Below are 19,414 nucleotides of genomic sequence, written 5' to 3'. Positions count from 1 at the left end.
GAGTGTGTGTGTGTGTGTGTGTGGGGGGGGGAGGGCAGGGGGGAGAGGGTGGGGGGGGGGGGGCGGGGGGGGTGCAGGGGTGGGGTGGGACTCCTTTCTTCAGAAGTGCTAGATTTATGTCCGTACTGCAGCAGCTGTTCAACATTAGCCGTTCACTTCTTTTACTGTGGGTCCCCCAGCTAGACCACGTCGCCTGGCCCTCCACACACACACACACACATGCACGCATGCACACACACACACACACACACACACACACGCACACACACACACACACACACACGCACACACACACACACACGCACCCACGCACACACACTCTCTGTCTAACACACCTGACCCACACTCTGGTCTGTCTAACACACCTGACCCACACTCCAGACAACTCCTTCAGCCAATCGGCATCACCAAATCCAATCCAAATCCACTCAGAAGAACAGCGAAAATGTCCTTTCTGCCAACAAACTCTGCTGCTGCAGACGCTTGTTCTTGTTTCATTGTTGTTATTGGGTCTGTTTCTGTAATAACTGCACTTATGGCTGTGTTTACTCTACTAATGTTGATGTTTACTCATTGCCTCGGGAGCCGTGATTGGCCGGTTACGTTGTCAACTATGAGGCAGGTCCCTGATTGGTCCGTGTACTTTGTAATTTATGGAAATGGCTGCATGGGGGCGGGCTGGAGGCCGGACTGATCTGCAGAACCAAACAGAATGCGAGGTCACATGATCAGGATGGTTTTACCAGGGCTGATGTAACTCCAGTTCTCTTATGAAACAAGTCAAAGCACTCTGTCCAGCCCAGGTAAGAGACCAAAGAGACAGGATCACACACACACACACACACACACACACACACACACACACACACACACACACACACACACACACACACAATTTCCGACTTTTGCGGTACACCGAGTCTTCCACAACACAAGAAACACATTCTATCGTACACATACACATTTGGGTTGTGTCTAGATGAGCCCATTCATAAGTCATTATAATGCATTTATAAGCCTTTATAAAACTCTTTCATCTTTAATCATGATGGCAACTCATAACAAGGTTTATAAAGCAAATTATTATAAGTGGTGGACATAATGTATTATAATAAACAGGTAATACATGAGAGCAAGACTTTGTGAGCTTTAAAGTGACAGCATTATAACTTATTAGCAATTGCATATATTCCTATAACACAGTTATGAGGACTTATGAGCAGTACTTGCTGGCTGCAAGTAAAGTAAACAAAAAGGATTCTTCTTTCAAACACACTTTGGCATGGAGGTATAAAGTATTATGAATGCTGAATTTATAATACATTATGTCCACCATTTACAATACTTTATAAAATCTTGATATAAGTTGCCATGCATGATAAGAAACATTTCTGATTTTGATGATTTGATAAAGTTTTATAAAGCCTTATAATGTCTATGACCTTCATAGAAAGCGTTACCCACGTCTTCTGTGTATTTCACTCTGACCAAAACTTAAAAAAACTACATAGAAAAAATATTTTCTTTAAATCCGCAATTCTTTTTACATTTTGGTCCGAGTGAAGTGTTATGTGGTCTCTCCTGTTTCTAAATCTGAACCGTTTGGTTTGAACAAGTAAAACTATTTTTATAAGCATTTTACGAAATGCCTATGGGAAAATAATTGGTGGATGAAAATCTCTGGTACAGTGCTGAAGCAGGAAGTAGGCGGTCACTTTGCCTCTCTATAGGCAGACATTACAGCACACAGACACTATAGATCTAACTCTTTCATGTGGTCCAAGTGGCATTATAAATAGTCCCTGCTGATTGGCCGGGCCTTTTATCTCCCAACAGGAAGTTCCTGAGGGCTCCCGGCTTTAGTCTCTCTAAATCTGTCTTTCATTTGCAAAAGCCACCAAAAAGCACAACAGCTATTACAGCTCTCTCTACTAATTTGACACAAAGCACTCAAATAAACAACAGTCATAACAAAACGTATTTGAAACAAGTGCTGTCCTCACACAGCTTACCTGAGATCTTCTATGCAGACGGATGTGTAACAGGCAATATCTCTTGATCACATAGTTAAGTCATAAGTCATAACCAAAGAAACCTCTCATTGGCTCTCACTTACGTGATCTTTATTCTTAGGCTTTTGCTCTTTGCTTTTACATAAAGAACACTTATGGATTTTGTTCAACAGACATATTTCCTTGCTATAGCACCTATCACATCCATATGTTTGGGTTGTTGATGTTTGTTGTCACAACCTTGTTGAGCATACAGCATTTTGACAGAAGGCACTTGATAAAACGGTCATGCCAGGACAAGTAATAAAAAAAGGAACAAAGAAATACAAAAATGCTTTGGAACGTTGTGTCAGACAAAACAATAATAAAGCTGTCAAAAGATTAAGTGCCTAGTCCATCACACTCCTATAACTGGTCAGTGTTATAGCTTGCTGTTGTACAAAAACATGTAAACACATAAAAAATATATACTTTCATAAGCTCATGAAAATAATCCCTTACAAAAACAATAGTACTCCTCCTGTGATAGATTCTAAAGGGATAGGAAACAGATATCACAGCAAAACTATAAGTCCCTGCAGGAATACTATATGGTGATAAAAAAAAAACTACCTTTAAGTACGTTAAGGCCACTGTAAACTTACTATTGAGTACTGCAGACCCACTAGAAGCCCCAATAATAATATTATTATTATAGTGATTTTTCATGAGGAATGAATGACATTAAACTACCAAACAAAACAACTTTCAAAATTCTGAAGGCTTATAGGAGACAAACTCTTGTGCCTTACAGAGAAAAGGGGTATAGGTCAGGTCCATGCCTTCTGAAATGACCAAGACCCCCAAATAAGACACAATCATTTGGTCTGATTTTGCCACAGGGACCCCCACATGGAAAGTTCAGCTTGTTATCTTATGGGTTGTGGACTGTATAAGGAAGGAAGACATTTGAGGATGTCATCTTGGAATTTGTGTCATTTCCATAGACCAAACGACTAATCGATTAGTGGAGAAAAATAAAAGATCAATCGATAATGAAAATAATCGTTATATTTGCAGCCCTAAATTACAGTGAAGTTAACTATTCCTCATCTTGCTGGGGATCCCCTGGAACCCCCTCAAGGACCCTCCTTCAAACCCCTCCACTCCCCCCCCCCCCCCCCCCACCCTCCCCATCATCATCTCCATCATCTCCATCAGTCTCTTACATCAGCGTCTGCTCGCCCCGGCACCTCCTGCAGCCCAGGTAGACAGCCGAGATGAGGTATGCCAGGCAGCACAGGCAGGCGAACACGGCCGCGGCCAGGTAGACCTTGTACAGGCAGAGGTGCTTGTACTGCTCCAGGTTGCAGTAGGCGGTGCGGTCCGTCTTGTAGATCATCACGCCGATGGCCGGCACGTAGAGCGCGGCGGCGGCCACGTCGTGCGCCAGGTTGGCGAGCGGCCAGCGGTCCCCGCCCAGCACGGGCACCAGGTCCTGCTTATCCAGGAGGGTGACGAAGAACAGCGCCAGGGTGAGCAGCCAGAAGAGCACGGCCACGAACAGCACGAAGTGGATGGAGCCTTCGTACTTGTTGGCGGCGATGGTGACCCACAGTCCGGCGCCGAACACGATCTGCAGGAGGCGGATGATGCCCAGGAAGCTCTTGAGGAACCTGGCGATGTTCTTCCTCACCTGCTGCGGCTGGGGAGGCTGTTGGGGCGGCGGCATCTCTCTCCTCCTCCGATCACTCTCCTCGGTGCCTTTCTCCCCCGAACAGGGCGGTGCGCTCTGCCAGCTGCGAACAGCTGGGAAAAGGCGGAGAGGAAGAAGAAAAAAGTGGGGTTCAAAACCGGATTTGTGGGCTATTATGCGAGGCTGAAAAGTGCAGAAGTTTGCTATAAAAAGGAACTCTCTGTTCTTTCCACAGCAGCCAGCCCCGGGGTTTTAAAATGAAAAGCCTTCTTCTGTGTTTCGTCTTTTCCGTTTCCTCTGCTCTGAATGCAGCGTCTGTGTCGGGGGGCAGGGAGGCGGAGAAGGGGCGGCCTGAAATTCAAAGCCTGCTCCTCCTTGATGGAATCATCCATGTGTGTGTGTGTGTGTGTGTGTGTGTGTGTGTGTGTGTGTGTGTGTGTGTGTGTGTGTGTGTGTGTGTGTGTGTGTGTGCGTGTGTGTGTGTGTGTGTGTGTGTGTGTGTGTGTGTGTGTGTGTGTGTGTGTGTGTGTGTGTGCGTCTATTGTGGCGCAAGGTATAGCCATAAACAATATTAGGCTGCTTTATTCTATTCTATTCTATTCTATTCTATTCTATTCTATTCTATTCTATTCTATTCTATTCTATTTATAGCTAGCTTTACAGCTGTAACGGTACAGTAGTAGGGCCCTACTGGCCGATATGAATGGGGTGATAAGACGCTGATAACGCCGATTGAATGGGGTGACAACAGTCAGATCGGAAAATGTAAACAACACAGCCGAGGTTAGAGTGAGACATTCAAGGCTGGCTCCATAGGGTCCCATTGTCGTTTTCCCACCAGTGAGCAGTTTGTTTACCAAAATGCTGCTCGGCTGATGATCCCTCGTATAGCCTCAACATGTAGGCTACACTTTCTGTAACTTTATTTAATGTAATTTAACACGGTAGAATATCAAATATGAGCATAGAGCTACGAAAAAGGTCTATAGAATTCGGCGTATAAATGATAGATGCCATGCACAGACATAATAGTCCCTAGATTAGAATAGCCTATGTGCTATGAGAATATTAGAATTAGAATAGCCTATTAGTAATTTCCCCTAGGAACAGGCGTTTTACTGATATAGACCATGCCTCCCCTTGTTTGCGTTTTTCAAAGTGATGTAAGGTTGGTGGTGCGCACAGCGCACATAAGGGATGCCCACAGTGACAGATCCTGCCAAGCTCATTGACGTCAATGGATTTCAGTGCACATACTCTACGTGGCCAGGGGGCGGGACAAACATCCCCCCCACCCCCTCTACAAACCCATGATTGGTCGAGAAAAAGCCCCTGCCCAACCCGATAGGAGGGACGAGGCTATATCTCCATGGTTATTGGTGGATTTACGGCAGTGATATGTGACTGACAGTCGTCTCAAATGGATTGCAGGTCAGAGTGGACAAACGGACCGGTACAGTCTGGCCCGTGACGGGTCTGCCATTGTTGTTGCAGTTTCAAAACAGAAATGTGCACAACGCAGAGCGCGATTCTGTAGGAGAAAAGCGCACTGGGAGAATCGGTCCCTTTTTGGGTAAGCAGACATTTTTAATCTTTCACATGATCTCACGGGATTCCTATTACTGCTGTTTATAACCTTGGCTAATCTCTAGGCTATAGGACTTTCAGTGTGTTTGTGCTAGCCTACTCGGCAACGTTGTATCTGTATGTCCTGTGTGGTAGGCTAGTTCTGGTAGCTATGCTGTAGCAAAAACAGCAGAACAACTGATATTTTGTATCCTTCTAAAATGTGTTTCAGCATTAGGCTATATCCCCTCCATCATTTACCTAGTAGTTCTTCTGCACAGACTGTTAATGGCAGTGAAGAGTGGACAATATACGTTACTTCTACTGTAGGGAAATAGTCCTATGAATGTTTGCGAACAGCTGTCCCAGATGTGCCAAAGAAGCTGCAGGGTTTGTTACAAAAGTTTGAGAAGCTGTAAAAGAAATGCAAAATTAATGGGAAATAAATGCGTCCACGTTGCATCTGAATCTTTCACACTCTGCAAAAATAAATAGACAATAGTAGAAAGTAACTCTGTTCAAGAGATTTGCACCTATGGGGACTCCACAGAGTCGTTTCACTGGAAGGGCTGCTGACGCACATACCTTCACCCTGGTCAGTGGTCACTGGGCTTATCTGCCAGTGGCCCACTTCAAGCCATATGTAAGCAAAGAGAGATCACGTTACCATCTGCAGTCTTTAAGTCCTAAAGTAGGATTAAAGAATCAGAGCGGAAGACTGTCTTGCTCACTGGCAGCCCAGCCAGTCATTTTGTACTAGCACCTTGTCTTTCAGCTCACACAGCTGTCAGAGGTGTTGTGATGTGGTGCTCTGTTCTGCTCTAACACCTGCCATCATGTCATCTGCTGCTCTCAGAGGTGCTGCTGCTCTTTGCTGGTCTTGTCACATAATGTCTTTCACTCAGAGGCATCTGGGTAGTGCAGCAGTAGATTCCCTGCATGACGCAACACAAGAAGGGTTGCAGGTTCGAGCCCCGGTGTTACTTCTGCCTCGGTCGGTCGGACGGGCGTCCTATAGGGGCACAATTGGCTGTGTATGTGGGTGGGAAGCCGGATTAAAGGAAAACTCCACCAAAAAACAATGCTGATTTATTTTGCACATGACCTCACGCATATCCCAAAACTGTAAACAGTTTTGCAGGAATTCATTTTGTTTGACAAGGTTCAAGGTTCAAGGTTTCTTTATTTGTCTCCCTTGGGAGAAATTTGTCTTGGAGACAGGGCCACAGCTGCATACATAGACACACTTAACAGTACTCAACTAAAAACACCAAGAACATTGCATATACACCATAGAGACACTGCGTAACGCGTCATCATTCAGAAACCACGCCCAAGACGTGGGAAAACGGAAACCCCCCCTCCAATCCTGGTGTTCTCCTATGTCACGTGCATGGTTGCGTGTTGCACAAAAATATCATATATACGGAAGATGAACACTCCAACTTACTTCTTGACAGCTAGATCCACATTTTTCTTCTCGCCAATTCTCAATGGCTTCCTTGTTTTGCTCAGGAGTACAAAAAAACTTTAACTGGCGATTCTTTACATTTGTTGTCTGCGCAGTCCACCACACAACAGCTTTTAGCTATATGCTTAATTCAAGGAAAATGACGCTGGTGTGTGGAAATGAACGGAGCTTTTCCCCCGTGATGGGCGTGGCCTATTTCATGCAGTGTCTCTATTGCACATACCCCCGTGATAAAGTGCATCTAGTCACGTCTAGTTAATTTCATTTATCATTTTGATTGACTGAGGAACAAATTAGTGTTTATATCTATTATATCTACATCGCGGAATTGACAGTTATTGAGAGTTGATTTGAGTTCAGTTTGTGGACCAGTGATGTCAAATTTTGTGCACAAATAAAATAAAACGTAACATTCACATTCCGATTTCTTCTCGACTCATTCTCCACAGTAGAGCCAGACAGTGTGTGTTTCTCGGGATGGACGGTGAGCCTGCCTCGCCTCCCGCCTCCATGGTAGCGGGGCCTTCCTCGCTGTGGCGGTTGGACGAGCGTCGCAGCAGGAAGGCGGGCTCGGGGAACATCTTCGGCGGGGTCAACCTCTGGCAGGTCCAGAGGCTGTTCAGGGCAGCGGGGGACCAGGACGCGGAGCAGAGGGCCCAGCTGGTGTGGGGCCACGGCCACGGGGACGAGGCTGAACTGGCCCAGGCCCTGATAGGGCTGAGGGCCCGGAGCCGACGGAGAGGGCTGAGGGCCGAAGGCGCTCTGGGCTCACGCTGGCTCCGAGCCTTCAACCACCTCAGGTAGAAACACTTGCTGAGGTCATGTGATTTCATATTCAACCACCTCAGGTAGAAACACTGCTGAGGTCATGTGATTTCATATTCAACCACCTCAGGTAGAAACACTACTGAGGTCATGTGATTTCATATTCAACCACCTCAGGTAGAAACACTTGCTGAGGTCATGTGATTTCATATTCAACCACCTCAGGTAGAAACACTGCTGAGGTCATGTGATTTCATATTCAACCACCTCAGGTAGAAACACTTGCTGAGGTCATGTGATTTCATATTCAACCACCTCAGGTAGAAACACTTGCTGAGGTCATGTGATTTCATATTCAACCACCTCAGGTAGAAACACTTGCTGAGGTCATGTGATTTCATATTCAACCACCTCAGGTAGAAACACTTGCTGAGGTCATGTGATTTCATATTCAACCACCTCAGGTAGAAACACTTGCTGAGGTCATGTGATTTCATATTCAACCACCTCAGGTAGAAACACTTGCTGAGGTCATGTGATTTCATATTCAACCACCTCAGGTAGAAACACTTGCTGAGGTCATGTGATTTCATATTCAACCACCTCAGGTAGAAACACTTGCTGAGGTCATGTGATTTCATATTCAACCACCTCAGATAGAAACACCTGCTGAGGTCATGTGATTTCATATTCAACCACCTCAGGTAGAAACACTTGCTGAGGTCATGTGATTTCATATTCAACCACCTCAGGTAGAAACACTTGCTGAGGTCATGTGATTTCATATTCAACCACCTCAGGTAGAAACACTTGCTGAGGTCATGTGATTTCATATTCAACCACCTCCAGTAGAAACACTGCTGAGGTCATGTGATTTCATATTCAACCACCTCAGGTAGAAACACTGCTGAGGTCATGTGATTTCATATTCAACCACCTCAGGTAGAAACACTTGCTGAGGTCATGTGATTTCATATTCAACCACCTCAGGTAGAAACACTGCTGAGGTCATGTGATTTCATATTCAACCACCTCAGGTAGAAACACTTGCTGAGGTCATGTGATTTCATATTCAACCACCTCCAGTAGAAACACTTGCTGAGGTCATGTGATTTCATATTCAACCACCTCAGGTAGAAACACTTGCTGAGGTCATGTGATTTCATATTCAACCACCTCAGGTAGAAACACTGCTGAGGTCATGTGATTTCATATTCAACCACCTCAGGTAGAAACACTGCTGAGGTCATGTGATTTCATATTCAACCACCTCAGGTAGAAACACTTGCTGAGGTCATGTGATTTCATATTCAACCACCTCACGTTGAAACACTTGCTGAGGTCATGTGATTTCATATTCAACCACCTCAGGTTGAAACACTTGCTGAGGTCATGTGATTTCATATTCAACCACCTCAGGTAGAAACACTGCTGAGGTCATGTGATTTCATATTCAACCACCTCAGGTAGAAACACTTGCTGAGGTCATGTGATTTCATATTCAACCACCTCCAGTAGAAACACTGCTGAGGTCATGTGATTTCATATTCAACCACCTCAGGTAGAAACACTGCTGAGGTCATGTGATTTCATATTCAACCACCTCAGGTAGAAACACTTGCTGAGGTCATGTGATTTCATATTCAACCACCTCAGGTAGAAACACTGCTGAGGTCATGTGATTTCATATTCAACCACCTCAGGTAGAAACACTTGCTGAGGTCATGTGATTTCATATTCAACCACCTCCAGTAGAAACACTTGCTGAGGTCATGTGATTTCATATTCAACCACCTCAGGTAGAAACACTTGCTGAGGTCATGTGATTTCATATTCAACCACCTCAGGTAGAAACACTGCTGAGGTCATGTGATTTCATATTCAACCACCTCAGGTAGAAACACTGCTGAGGTCATGTGATTTCATATTCAACCACCTCAGGTAGAAACACTTGCTGAGGTCATGTGATTTCATATTCAACCACCTCACGTTGAAACACTTGCTGAGGTCATGTGATTTCATATTCAACCACCTCAGGTTGAAACACTTGCTGAGGTCATGTGATTTCATATTCAACCACCTCAGGTAGAAACACTGCTGAGGTCATGTGATTTCATATTCAACCACCTCAGGTAGAAACACTTGCTGAGGTCATGTGATTTCATATTCAACCACCTCAGGTAGAAACACTTGCTGAGGTCATGTGATTTCATATTCAACCACCTCAGGTTGAAACACTTGCTGAGGTCATGTGATTTCATATTCAACCACCTCAGGTAGAAACACTTGCTGAGGTCATGTGATTTCATATTCAACCACCTCAGGTAGAAACACTGCTGAGGTCATGTGATTTCATATTCAACCACCTCAGGTAGAAACACTTGCTGAGGTCATGTGATTTCATATTCAACCACCTCAGGTAGAAACACTTGCTGAGGTCATGTGATTTCATATTCAACCACCTCAGGTAGAAACACTTGCTGAGGTCATGTGATTTCATATTCAACCACCTCAGGTAGAAACACTTGCTGAGGTCATGTGATTTCATATTCAACCACCTCAGGTAGAAACACTTGCTGAGGTCATGTGATTTCATATTCAACCACCTCAGGTAGAAACACTTGCTGAGGTCATGTGATTTCATACACACGGTCTGACATTGGCGACAAAATCTTAACAGGATTTTTTTTAATACACCATTTCCTGCAATTGTACATATATTTGATATACACTATTTGGTTTGTATACAGTGATGCTTGAAGAGATGCTACACAGGTGAGCTGTCTGCAAAGCCTTCATACTGCACAAAATGACAAATAAGCCAGTTGCAAGAAAACATTAATTCATTTTGAATATCATAGTTCTTTTATATTATCTAACACTATCCTTTTGCTTTATTTGGCATCCTACATGTTGCTGAGATTGATCATTAAATATTTTACTTTTTTTTATATTTTATTTACTACATTTTGACTTTTAAAGGGGGTAAAAAGTGTAGGGAATTTTGCCTCTCCTAATTTCCAAGTGGAGGGGCATGTGCCTAACTTGTCTAATGGTGTAGGCCAGTGGTACTCAACTTGCGGTCCAGGGGCCAGATGCGGCCCGCCATAGGGTGCAGAGTGGCCCCCTGACCATTTTCTAATTCACAATGAAAACTAACGTTAAATAAAGTTTGACTGAGCTCCAGCTAAATTGTCAAATATGGTCGTCTGCTCGCCGCCCAGGCACTTACAGTATGTACTTTTAACTGAACTTAACCTAACTAACTATCCTGTATGCAAAACAATTTGAGACTAAACTCCGGCTGACACCCCAAAAACCTACAATTCGCTACAGAAAAAATAATATTGTTTGTTTATTGACTGGCCCCTGGCCTGTTATTTTGCAAAAGTGGCCCCCAGGCCAAGTAAGTTGAGTATCCCTGGTGTAGGCAGTGGTGTCTGATATTGGCATGCATCAGACCTCTGCACGCACACCTTTGAAAGCCCGCTGAGTAGGCTGAGTAGGCTACCTGCTGAGTAGGCTGAGCAAATTCAGGAGACCTCAAAAGTTATGCAATTCAAATGGTGAGATTAAAACTTTGTGAAGTGAAATCCTTTCAAACAATCCAAGTTTCCCATCGTCCTTCAGCCAAAGAACTGGCTGAACCGAGCGTCTTTTTTAATCACTCGATACCCACGGGTTTGAACAAAAGCCCGTTTGTTGTTGTTCAGGATCGGGGAGAGCACGCCCAGCAGCCAGGGGAAGGACCCGGGGGAGGAGGGCGATGTTGAAGGAGCACGCAGCAGCCCGGAGCCACGCCGACACACCTTGATAGGGGCGACAGGAGGAGGCAGAGGGCCCCCCACGGTGAGCCTCCCTGAGAGCCAGGGGCCTGCAGGCACTTCTGACAGACCGTCCAGGGGACCAGGACTGAGGAGAGGAGAGAACAACCCAGAGAGATACCTGCACCGCATCCTCCACTGACACCAGCAAAAAGCCCCAGACTCGCTCCATGGAGATGCTGCACCAGAGTTGAGTTAGCTGTGTTGGGAACATCAACATGGACACAGATGAGCTTGAGCAGAACGTTGCGTTACACTCACAGGTGAAAGTTCTCTGCTAACAGGTCAGGTCTTTCCTGGAACTGGTCGGACGGCAACATGCTGTAAGTGCAGAGCCATCTCCACCTGAATAATCACGGCAGCTTGAACCTTTGATGATCTCTTAGCATCTCACAACCTTACTATATATTTCAGACTGATTCTCAAGAACGGCCTTATTTCTTCTCCCAAATCCATCCTACCATTCACACTAACCCTGTATACTGACAATGATTGCCAAAGCTGTTAAGAGATGGTGTTACATTATGCAATATTGTAGCAGTAAATTAAGAGGTGAACACGTTATTCATTATGAACTCTTTTCTGTGATAAGCTGAATAAACAAACAATAATTCTCTATAATGCGATGTCACATGAGCATTTTGAGGGATGTCAGTCAGTCAGCTTCATTCCTTCCTTCCGACCTCCAGACAGAGCCAGATGTAGGAAAACACCAGCATTCATGTCTTTTAAGTTCCTTGAAAAGGTTCCATGTGACCTAACCTTCATCGGTCTGAAAATACTTGAAAAGATAATGTATTAGTATGATTATGTAATGAAGACATTTTATTGTGTGTAAACTACTACTACCCCTAACCCAAAGGAAAGGAGGATCAAGTTTCCCCTCCACCATGTCCACTGGTTATATGTGTGTTCAGCAGCCAGCCCATGGTTCCTATTGGAGAAAGTGAAGGAACAGGTGGGGTGTGTTCAGCAGCCAGCCCATGGTTCCTATTGGAGAAAGTGAAGGAACAGGTGGGGTGTGTTCAGCAGCCAGCCCATGGTTCCTATTGGAGAAAGTGAAGGAACAGGTGGGCGTGGCCAACTGTGCCAGGAAGAACCAACAAGAACTTCAAATGTCCCTCAAACCTCACAGTGTACAAACAAAGACAAACTTGAAAATGTAATGTTCTCATCTACCTATTCAAACATATACTTTAGTCATGTAAATGTACACAGCAATAATGAGTGATTGTATAGAGCACCTAAATGATCGTATTACCGGAAACTTGATGGCATAATACTGCTTTTAACAGTTACCGGTGTGTTATTTTTAGATTTAATAAAGAAATCTTGGAGTGAGTGGGTTGTATTTTGGCAAAATGATTTTTTTTAACTTGCTGTCAGGTGTCAAGGGTGATGTCAGTCGAGCAATTGTGATGTCATCAGTGATGTCAGTTGAGGTCATCAGTGATGTCACCCAAACAATTGTGACGGAATCAGTGATGTCACTCGAGCAATTGCGACATCATCAGTGGCGATGTCATACATGCCACTGTTTATAACACTGGTCGTTTATATTTGGTCATAGATTAAGAAGGCACCACTACACCACCGGTTAGACGGCAGTTGAAAGTGACTATGGAAGAACCACACACCGAGGGAATTGATGACACCCCTGCCTCCGCCACCTCAATCTACCAGACCAGCAGCAGCCATTGCATTAGCATAGCCCCTAATGGCACAATCCAACTGGCCCCACCGGGGTCTGCAGGCATCCACGCAGCACACACTGTCACCATGGCCAACTCTGCAGCCCAGCAAAGCACCCATGATGCCCTGACAACTGGCCGGATACCGGTGCCTAGTCAGCACCAGGTGGTCGTAGGTGCCGATGGAGACCAGATCGGCACAACAGCACCCACATCCAGCTCCCTGTCTCAGACCTGTCTGATGACCTCTCCTGTGGGACTGTCTCAGACAGGAGTGATGTCCTCTCTTGTGGGACTGTCTCAGACGGGAGTGATGACCTCTCCTGTGGGACTGTCTCAGACAGGAGTGATGTCCTCTCTTGTGGGACTGTCTCAGACGGGAGTGATGACCTCTCCTGTGGGACTGTCTCAGACCGGAGTGATGACCTCTCCTGTGGGACTGTCTCAGATGGGAGTGATGACCTCTCCTGTGGGACTGTCTCAGATGGGAGAGATGACCTCTCCTGTGGGACTGTCTCAGATGGGAGTGATGACCTCTCCTGTGGGACTGTCTCAGATGGGAGAGATGACCTCTCCTGTGGGACTGTTTCAGATGGGAGTGATGACCTCTCCTGTGGGACTGTCTCAGACGGGAGTGATGACCTCTCCTGTGGGACTGTCTCAGAGCGGAGTGATGACCTCTCCTGTGGGACTGTCTCAGAGCGGAGTGATGACCTCTCCTGTGGGACTGTCTCAAGGTAGGAGTGCAAACAGACAGGCAGTCCGTGAATCTCGCCGGAAGAGAAATGCATCTGTGGGACTGTCTCAAGGCAAGAGTGACCCAACGATGAAGAAGCAAATCCAGCTTGCAAAAAACAGAGAGGCAGCCCGTGAAAGTCGGCGGAAGAAAATACACTATGTTAAATGTCTGGAAAAGCGTGTGGCTATTCTAGAGGACGAGAAGAAGGGCCTGATTGAAAAACTCCAAACATTGAAGGACCTTTTAGTGAGTTATGTTTGAGGGCAGGGCGAGGAGTAGTCTCGCTGACCAGCCTCCCCTCCCTTCAGTGAGACACAGGTGTCAGGTGTCAGAGGGCACAATATCTCATGCCTTCTGGTTTTGCCCTTCACTAACGGGGATTCTGGGCCAAAATATTTGACTGGTACTCCACGGCCTACAAAATAACCCTTCAGCCAGAGGCAGAACTCGCCATCTTCGGCCGCTCGGAGTCCTCTCTGAACTTCCCTACAGCTGTGCAACAATCTCTGACACGGGACAACTGTCGGCAAAATACTCATTCTGAAGGAATGGAAGTCCTCCTCTTCACCTTTTTTTTCCGGTGTGGCCGATGGACATGATATGATCTCTGTTATACAGATGGAGAGACTCAGGTTCTCCTGAGAGCCAACTCGCTTAAAAGATTCTCAACCATCTGGGACCCGTTTTTGGCCTACTTTGACGAGGTTAAGAATGACAAGTGACTGATCCCCTTGCGTGGGATTCCATGAACAATATCTCTTATAAGAACATAAGCACCTTAGGTGGCTGGTAGCACCACGTTGTAATGATTGAATGCCGATAATGTATTTATGTATGTTTTTCTTCTTTTTCTTTTCTTGTCTTGTGTCTGAGCTTGTTCATTTGTCTTGTTCATGTATTGTTAAAGAAAAACTGAAAATAAAATATTGGGGGAAAAAGAGAGGGTAGAAAAATGCACTGACCACCCCCCCCTGAGCAGTGGTCCTCAAACTTCCCTGATTTCTGAATCAAAGTACCCCCTTTACCTGTCTACAACCTTTAGCTTAGAAAACTGCAAGAGAAAACTATAGCATAGATGCAACGAATGAATGATAACCCACCTTTTGAAGAATATAACATTACAAAATAAGACGGACGACGTTGAGGGGGGACGGGACAGGGTGAGAGGTGGATCGGGTTTTACAGAATGTAGGGAGACAGTGGATGGATAAATCCAGAAGGAGGCGGTAATGCAACATAAAGGATGCAAACTGCCATAAAACACCACAGAAGAAGAAGACGGATGATGTCATCAGTAACACACATGCTGCCTGGCATATAGCAAATTGTTTTGCACTGTATACTGGATACAGATGGGGGCAGAGTGATGACAGATCTCACAATGTCAACACTGACATCACAGTGTCCAGTGAACTGATTTCAACTGAGGTGGGGCACTCAGTCAGCGATTTATGACATCACTGATTGATGATGTCACAATGTCAACAACTGAACAGCGTCACCTATCCTGAAGTGAGAGCAGGCACATTATCATTCTTAACAACGAACTGGCGTGCTCAACCCAACATTTTAAAGAAAGTCACTGGGTGCCGATCCAAAAATCTCAAAATAATTAAATCAAAAACAGCACTCACAGATGTCCAAAGTACAAACTTTTAATGCGCACAGCAGCAGCAAAACTGACGCGTTTCAGCCTTAGGCTTTCCTCAGCGTTACATTATCATTCTTCCAACTGCTCGATACTTGTTGGTATTTGAATGCAGTGCTAGAGTATTTTATATCTATCCAACAACTCAACCTACATGACAAGCCTTCCATGATGAGTGTTTTATTATATCTATGAACAACTCAACCAACTCAACAGACATATTTTAGATTTAGTAAATTTAGAATGTAAATTGTCTATAAAATAATATAATTTAATGTTATTTCACACAGCATCAACATTTATTTTTGGCCAGATTAATTGTGGCCCTTCACAGGAAAGAATGTGGGTTTGTGGGCACCTCTGTGCTAGTTTCTATCTATAAGCAACTCAACCAACATGACAAGCCTTCCATGGTGAAGACTCAGTTCATCCACCTTTTCATTTGCAGAACAGTTGTATCATTTACATGGATTAACTTGATCAAACTGGTGTAGGTCATGTGAGTCTTGATCAAACTGGTGTAGGTCATGTGAGTCTTGCAAGGGGAAAAAAATCATAGATCTTTTCTGAGAATATAGATTTGGATTTTATTGGTAGTCTATTTAGGCAATATTATACTACATTTTGATTTACCGCTACATCACTGTATCTCTTGTTGGAAAATGTATCCTAGTTGTTTCTCCTTTACATGGACACTAGAGGCCGCCCTAACTAGTAAAAATGCTACTTGGTTTTTCCTTCTATCTGAGGATTTGAAAAGCCTGCTTCCCTATCAAACTTTCAGGTTACTACTGTCCTTCTCCTTATACATGAATGATGTAAGCAACGCATTACCAGCTTTATCTTTTAACGTGTTGTTAGGCTTTCTCCAATAATGACAAAGAAAGAGAAAGATGAATTTGGTATTTATGCGTATTTACTACTCTTTTCATGCACGACCATCATCAGCCCTTAATAAAAAAAGTGTGGACTCCAGCTGTACACAATAGTACCGCACCTCCACTAAGAAGCTCTGGTCATTCTCTTGCAGGTGGCTGTAGGTCTCCAGCAGGCTCTGGAGATGTTTCCACAGCCTGGTCCTCTGCTCTGTGTCCTGAGGACGCAGTCTGGAGACAAAACACACACTTCATTAGGACTCGAATATTCCTCATATTACCAGATCCAATGTAACATACACAGAGCCACACAACCAGGGAGCAGGACATATTCTTTCCTGAGGAGGTTACTGCTGAGGGTGACCATGCCAAACAGCACCTCGATCATCTTCTTCATCACATAGATCTTCCTCCTCAGATCATCCTCTCCCTCCTCCCCGTCTCCATTCACAGCGATGTACAGACACTCCTCAAACTGGGATGGACACAAAATGCAAATTAGATTGTATCTACCTACCCAAGTATAGAATGACCAAATAAAATGCTGGGGGCGCCTGCGTAATGTAGAGGTAAAAGCACTCGCCTACCGGAGACCCGGTAGGCAGATTTCTGTCTGTGAGATCCCCTGGCAGTGTGTGTGTGTGTGTGTGTGTGTGTGTGTGTGTGTGTGTGTGTGTGTGTGTGTGTGTGTGTGTGTGTGTGTGTGTGTGTGTGTGTGTGTGTGTGTGTGTGTGTGTGTGTGCGTGCGTGCGTGCGTGCGTGCGTGCACTGTACCTGTACAGTACCTGGAGGATATCGTTCACTTTAAATTAGGGTACACAAAAAGAGTAACAAATGTACAGGTAATGATTCAGTACTCATAAACTACTGACTATGATGCACCACTTAATAGTAGGGTACACAAAAAGTAAGTTGGGTAAGTTATAAGTAATTAAGTAATGAGTAGCCTAACTAACAATGAACTATATACTCACAAACTGACCATTGACTAATCATTAACTAATGAGCAATTACTCTACTAAGGAACTAACAACTAATCATGAACTAACGATTAACTACCGTCCACCTCCACCGACTCCTGCAGGCTACGGGTGTATTCACTGTCACACACACACACACACACACTCACACGCACACACACACACACACACACACACACGCACGCACGCACGCATACATGCACGCACACGCACAGAGACAAGCGTGGGAATGGTGTTGCAGGACAAGAGATGAAAAGCGAGCACAGAAATACTTGTTCTCTAGTGAAATAGATGAGTTAACAGACAACAAACAAAGCAGTACTACTGGATTGAATCATTAGGTAGCTAATGCCAAAACAGATATTCCACAGTTTCCACAACATTTGCTCTCATGTAGTAGAGTTATGAATCAATATTAAAAAATACTGTAAGGAATGTGTTTGGCTCCAGTGTTAAAGCACAGAGCGTGGAGCAGGTGATTCTACTACTGTGAACAGCTGTGTATTTGTCCATGTGTTTTGGTCAATTCCAGTGAGTCTCACCTGTCCCATCCTGCGGGTCCACGGTGCTGCTGAGGTCCCACTCGCTCACCTTCCTGTCTGCTGCCAGCCGAGACAGATCCTCAAACAGAGAACAACAAGACACACTAGAACAGCAGCTAACAGCACCTCTATCGTTTATGATTCATGCACTTGATTTGTCTTTGCAAAATACTGGGAATGACAGAATGAATCACGTTCACAGAATCAAACGCAGCTCACGTTGATCAAACATTCTATATGAATTCAATGGCCCATTCTGTATCAACTTTAGTGTTGAAGTGATATTTGTTGTTGATATAACCATTTTTACTCTTCATCATCGCCACAGAGACTCAGGAGCAGTTGACCTCCAACACTATCTGCCCTGGGCATTTCCTGTCAACACATGACTTCAGCTGCATTCAGACACTAGACCCAGAGCAGCCAGTATTGGTGGTAGAACATGCCCAACCAAAGTGAGATATCACTTTAACGATACACTTTTTTAGACAATCTTTTCTGCTGACCTCCTCGGCTATAGACAATCTTTTCTGCTTTTTTTTTCAAAATCACATTCATTCATCTAAGTTTTCCTTTCAAACTTTTTGTAAGAAATCAATCAATACAATACATTACAACAACCCTATTAAAAAAAAATATTAAAGCTATTAATCAATCATAAAGATAATGTAGGCTTAGTCTGTAGCTATAAGCTAACCTAAATTGTGTGAAGTGTGAAGCTTTATGTTTTAAGATTTCTGTCTGTGACATCCCCTGGGCCTGGCAGTGTGTGTGTGTGTGTGTGTGTGTGTGTGTGTGTGTGTGTGTGTGTGTGTGTGTGTGTGTGTGTGTGTGTGTGTGTGCGTGCGTGCGTGCGTGCGTGCGTGTGTGTGTGCAATGGATGATGGATGGAGTTGTATTTGGCTTATAATTAACATTAACAATTTAAAGCTTAAAACATTGATACTGTAGCGTTGTGATAAACCAGGCGGAGTCCGGATATAGTTACCGCACTTTATTCCATAAAACACAGAGGGGAACTACTGTTGGCCGTAGCCCACGCCAAAACAAACCCGAGCAATATCAGTCTCTCTCCAAGAACACACACCCGTCTCCTTCCACTCTCTCTGGCACTCTCCCGCTTCCTCATTCAGCACCCCCAAAACAATCCCTCCCTCTCTCTCTTAGCCAATCCCCGGCGGGCTTCTTCCCGCGACCCGCTCTCATAGGTGCTAACATGACTGACAGGCCTCTCAGCCTCTAGTTTACCGTTAATCCCCGTAACGTTCAGGTCCCTCCAAAACTCGTAATAAAGTGCATGCACAGAACATTGCATTAACGTGTCAGACTTAACCATAGCAGTTATCCCATAACTCAGTCCGTTACACTACCTCCCGCCCTCAAAGTCACTCGCCCCGAGTTAACACTCAAAGTCTCTCAGGTATCTTGGGGGTCTTACTCTTCTCCGGGTCCGCCCCCGACCCCGCCTGGGCGACAGTCCATCAGGGGGAAACTCGGGCGGGGAGGGGTGGGGGGGCGACAGTCCATCAGGGGGGGAATTGGGCGGGGAGGGGTGGGGGGTCGACAGTCCATCAGGGGGGAAATTGGGCGGGGAGGGGTGGGGGGGCGACAGTCCATCAGGGGGGG

At 45.0% G+C, this 19,414-nt stretch overlaps 2 protein-coding genes across 2 annotated transcripts; one reads left to right on the top strand and one right to left on the bottom strand.

The window, feature by feature from the left end:
- Window positions 1-3,216: 3,216 nt before the first annotated feature.
- Window positions 3,217-3,789, bottom strand: LOC310772091 (MARVEL domain-containing protein 1-like; the record flags this gene model as incomplete). Its single annotated transcript, XM_083664555.1, has 1 exon — window positions 3,217-3,789. Exon 1 carries the CDS (start codon window positions 3,721-3,723, stop codon window positions 3,217-3,219), a length of 507 nt encoding a protein of 168 aa, XP_083520681.1. The 5' UTR covers window positions 3,724-3,789.
- Window positions 3,790-5,139: 1,350 nt separating this feature from the next.
- Window positions 5,140-12,642, top strand: LOC310772092 (uncharacterized protein). The gene is made up of 3 exons (XM_083664556.1): window positions 5,140-5,260; window positions 7,174-7,524; window positions 11,203-12,642. The coding sequence occupies exons 2-3, from the start codon at window positions 7,202-7,204 to the stop codon at window positions 11,453-11,455; spliced, it is 576 nt and encodes a 191-aa protein (XP_083520682.1). The 5' UTR covers window positions 5,140-5,260; window positions 7,174-7,201; the 3' UTR covers window positions 11,456-12,642.
- The last annotated feature ends 6,772 nt before the right edge of the window (window positions 12,643-19,414 follow it).

Source organism: Poromitra crassiceps (assembly GCF_964638095.1).
Source record: "Poromitra crassiceps genome assembly, contig: HAP1_SCAFFOLD_1941, whole genome shotgun sequence".
NCBI lineage: Eukaryota > Metazoa > Chordata > Actinopteri > Beryciformes > Melamphaidae > Poromitra > Poromitra crassiceps.
This window is presented reverse-complemented; position numbering and strand designations above follow the sequence as displayed.

Excerpts from the sequence above, each read along its gene's own strand:
- LOC310772092 (XM_083664556.1), top strand. The coding sequence starts at position 7,202 with ATGGACGGTGAGCCTGCCTCGCCTCCCGCCTCCATGGTAGCGGGGCCT. Across the intron at positions 7,525-11,202 it reads CGAGCCTTCAACCACCTCAG|GATCGGGGAGAGCACGCCCA; the intron begins GTAGAAACACTT and ends GTTGTTGTTCAG.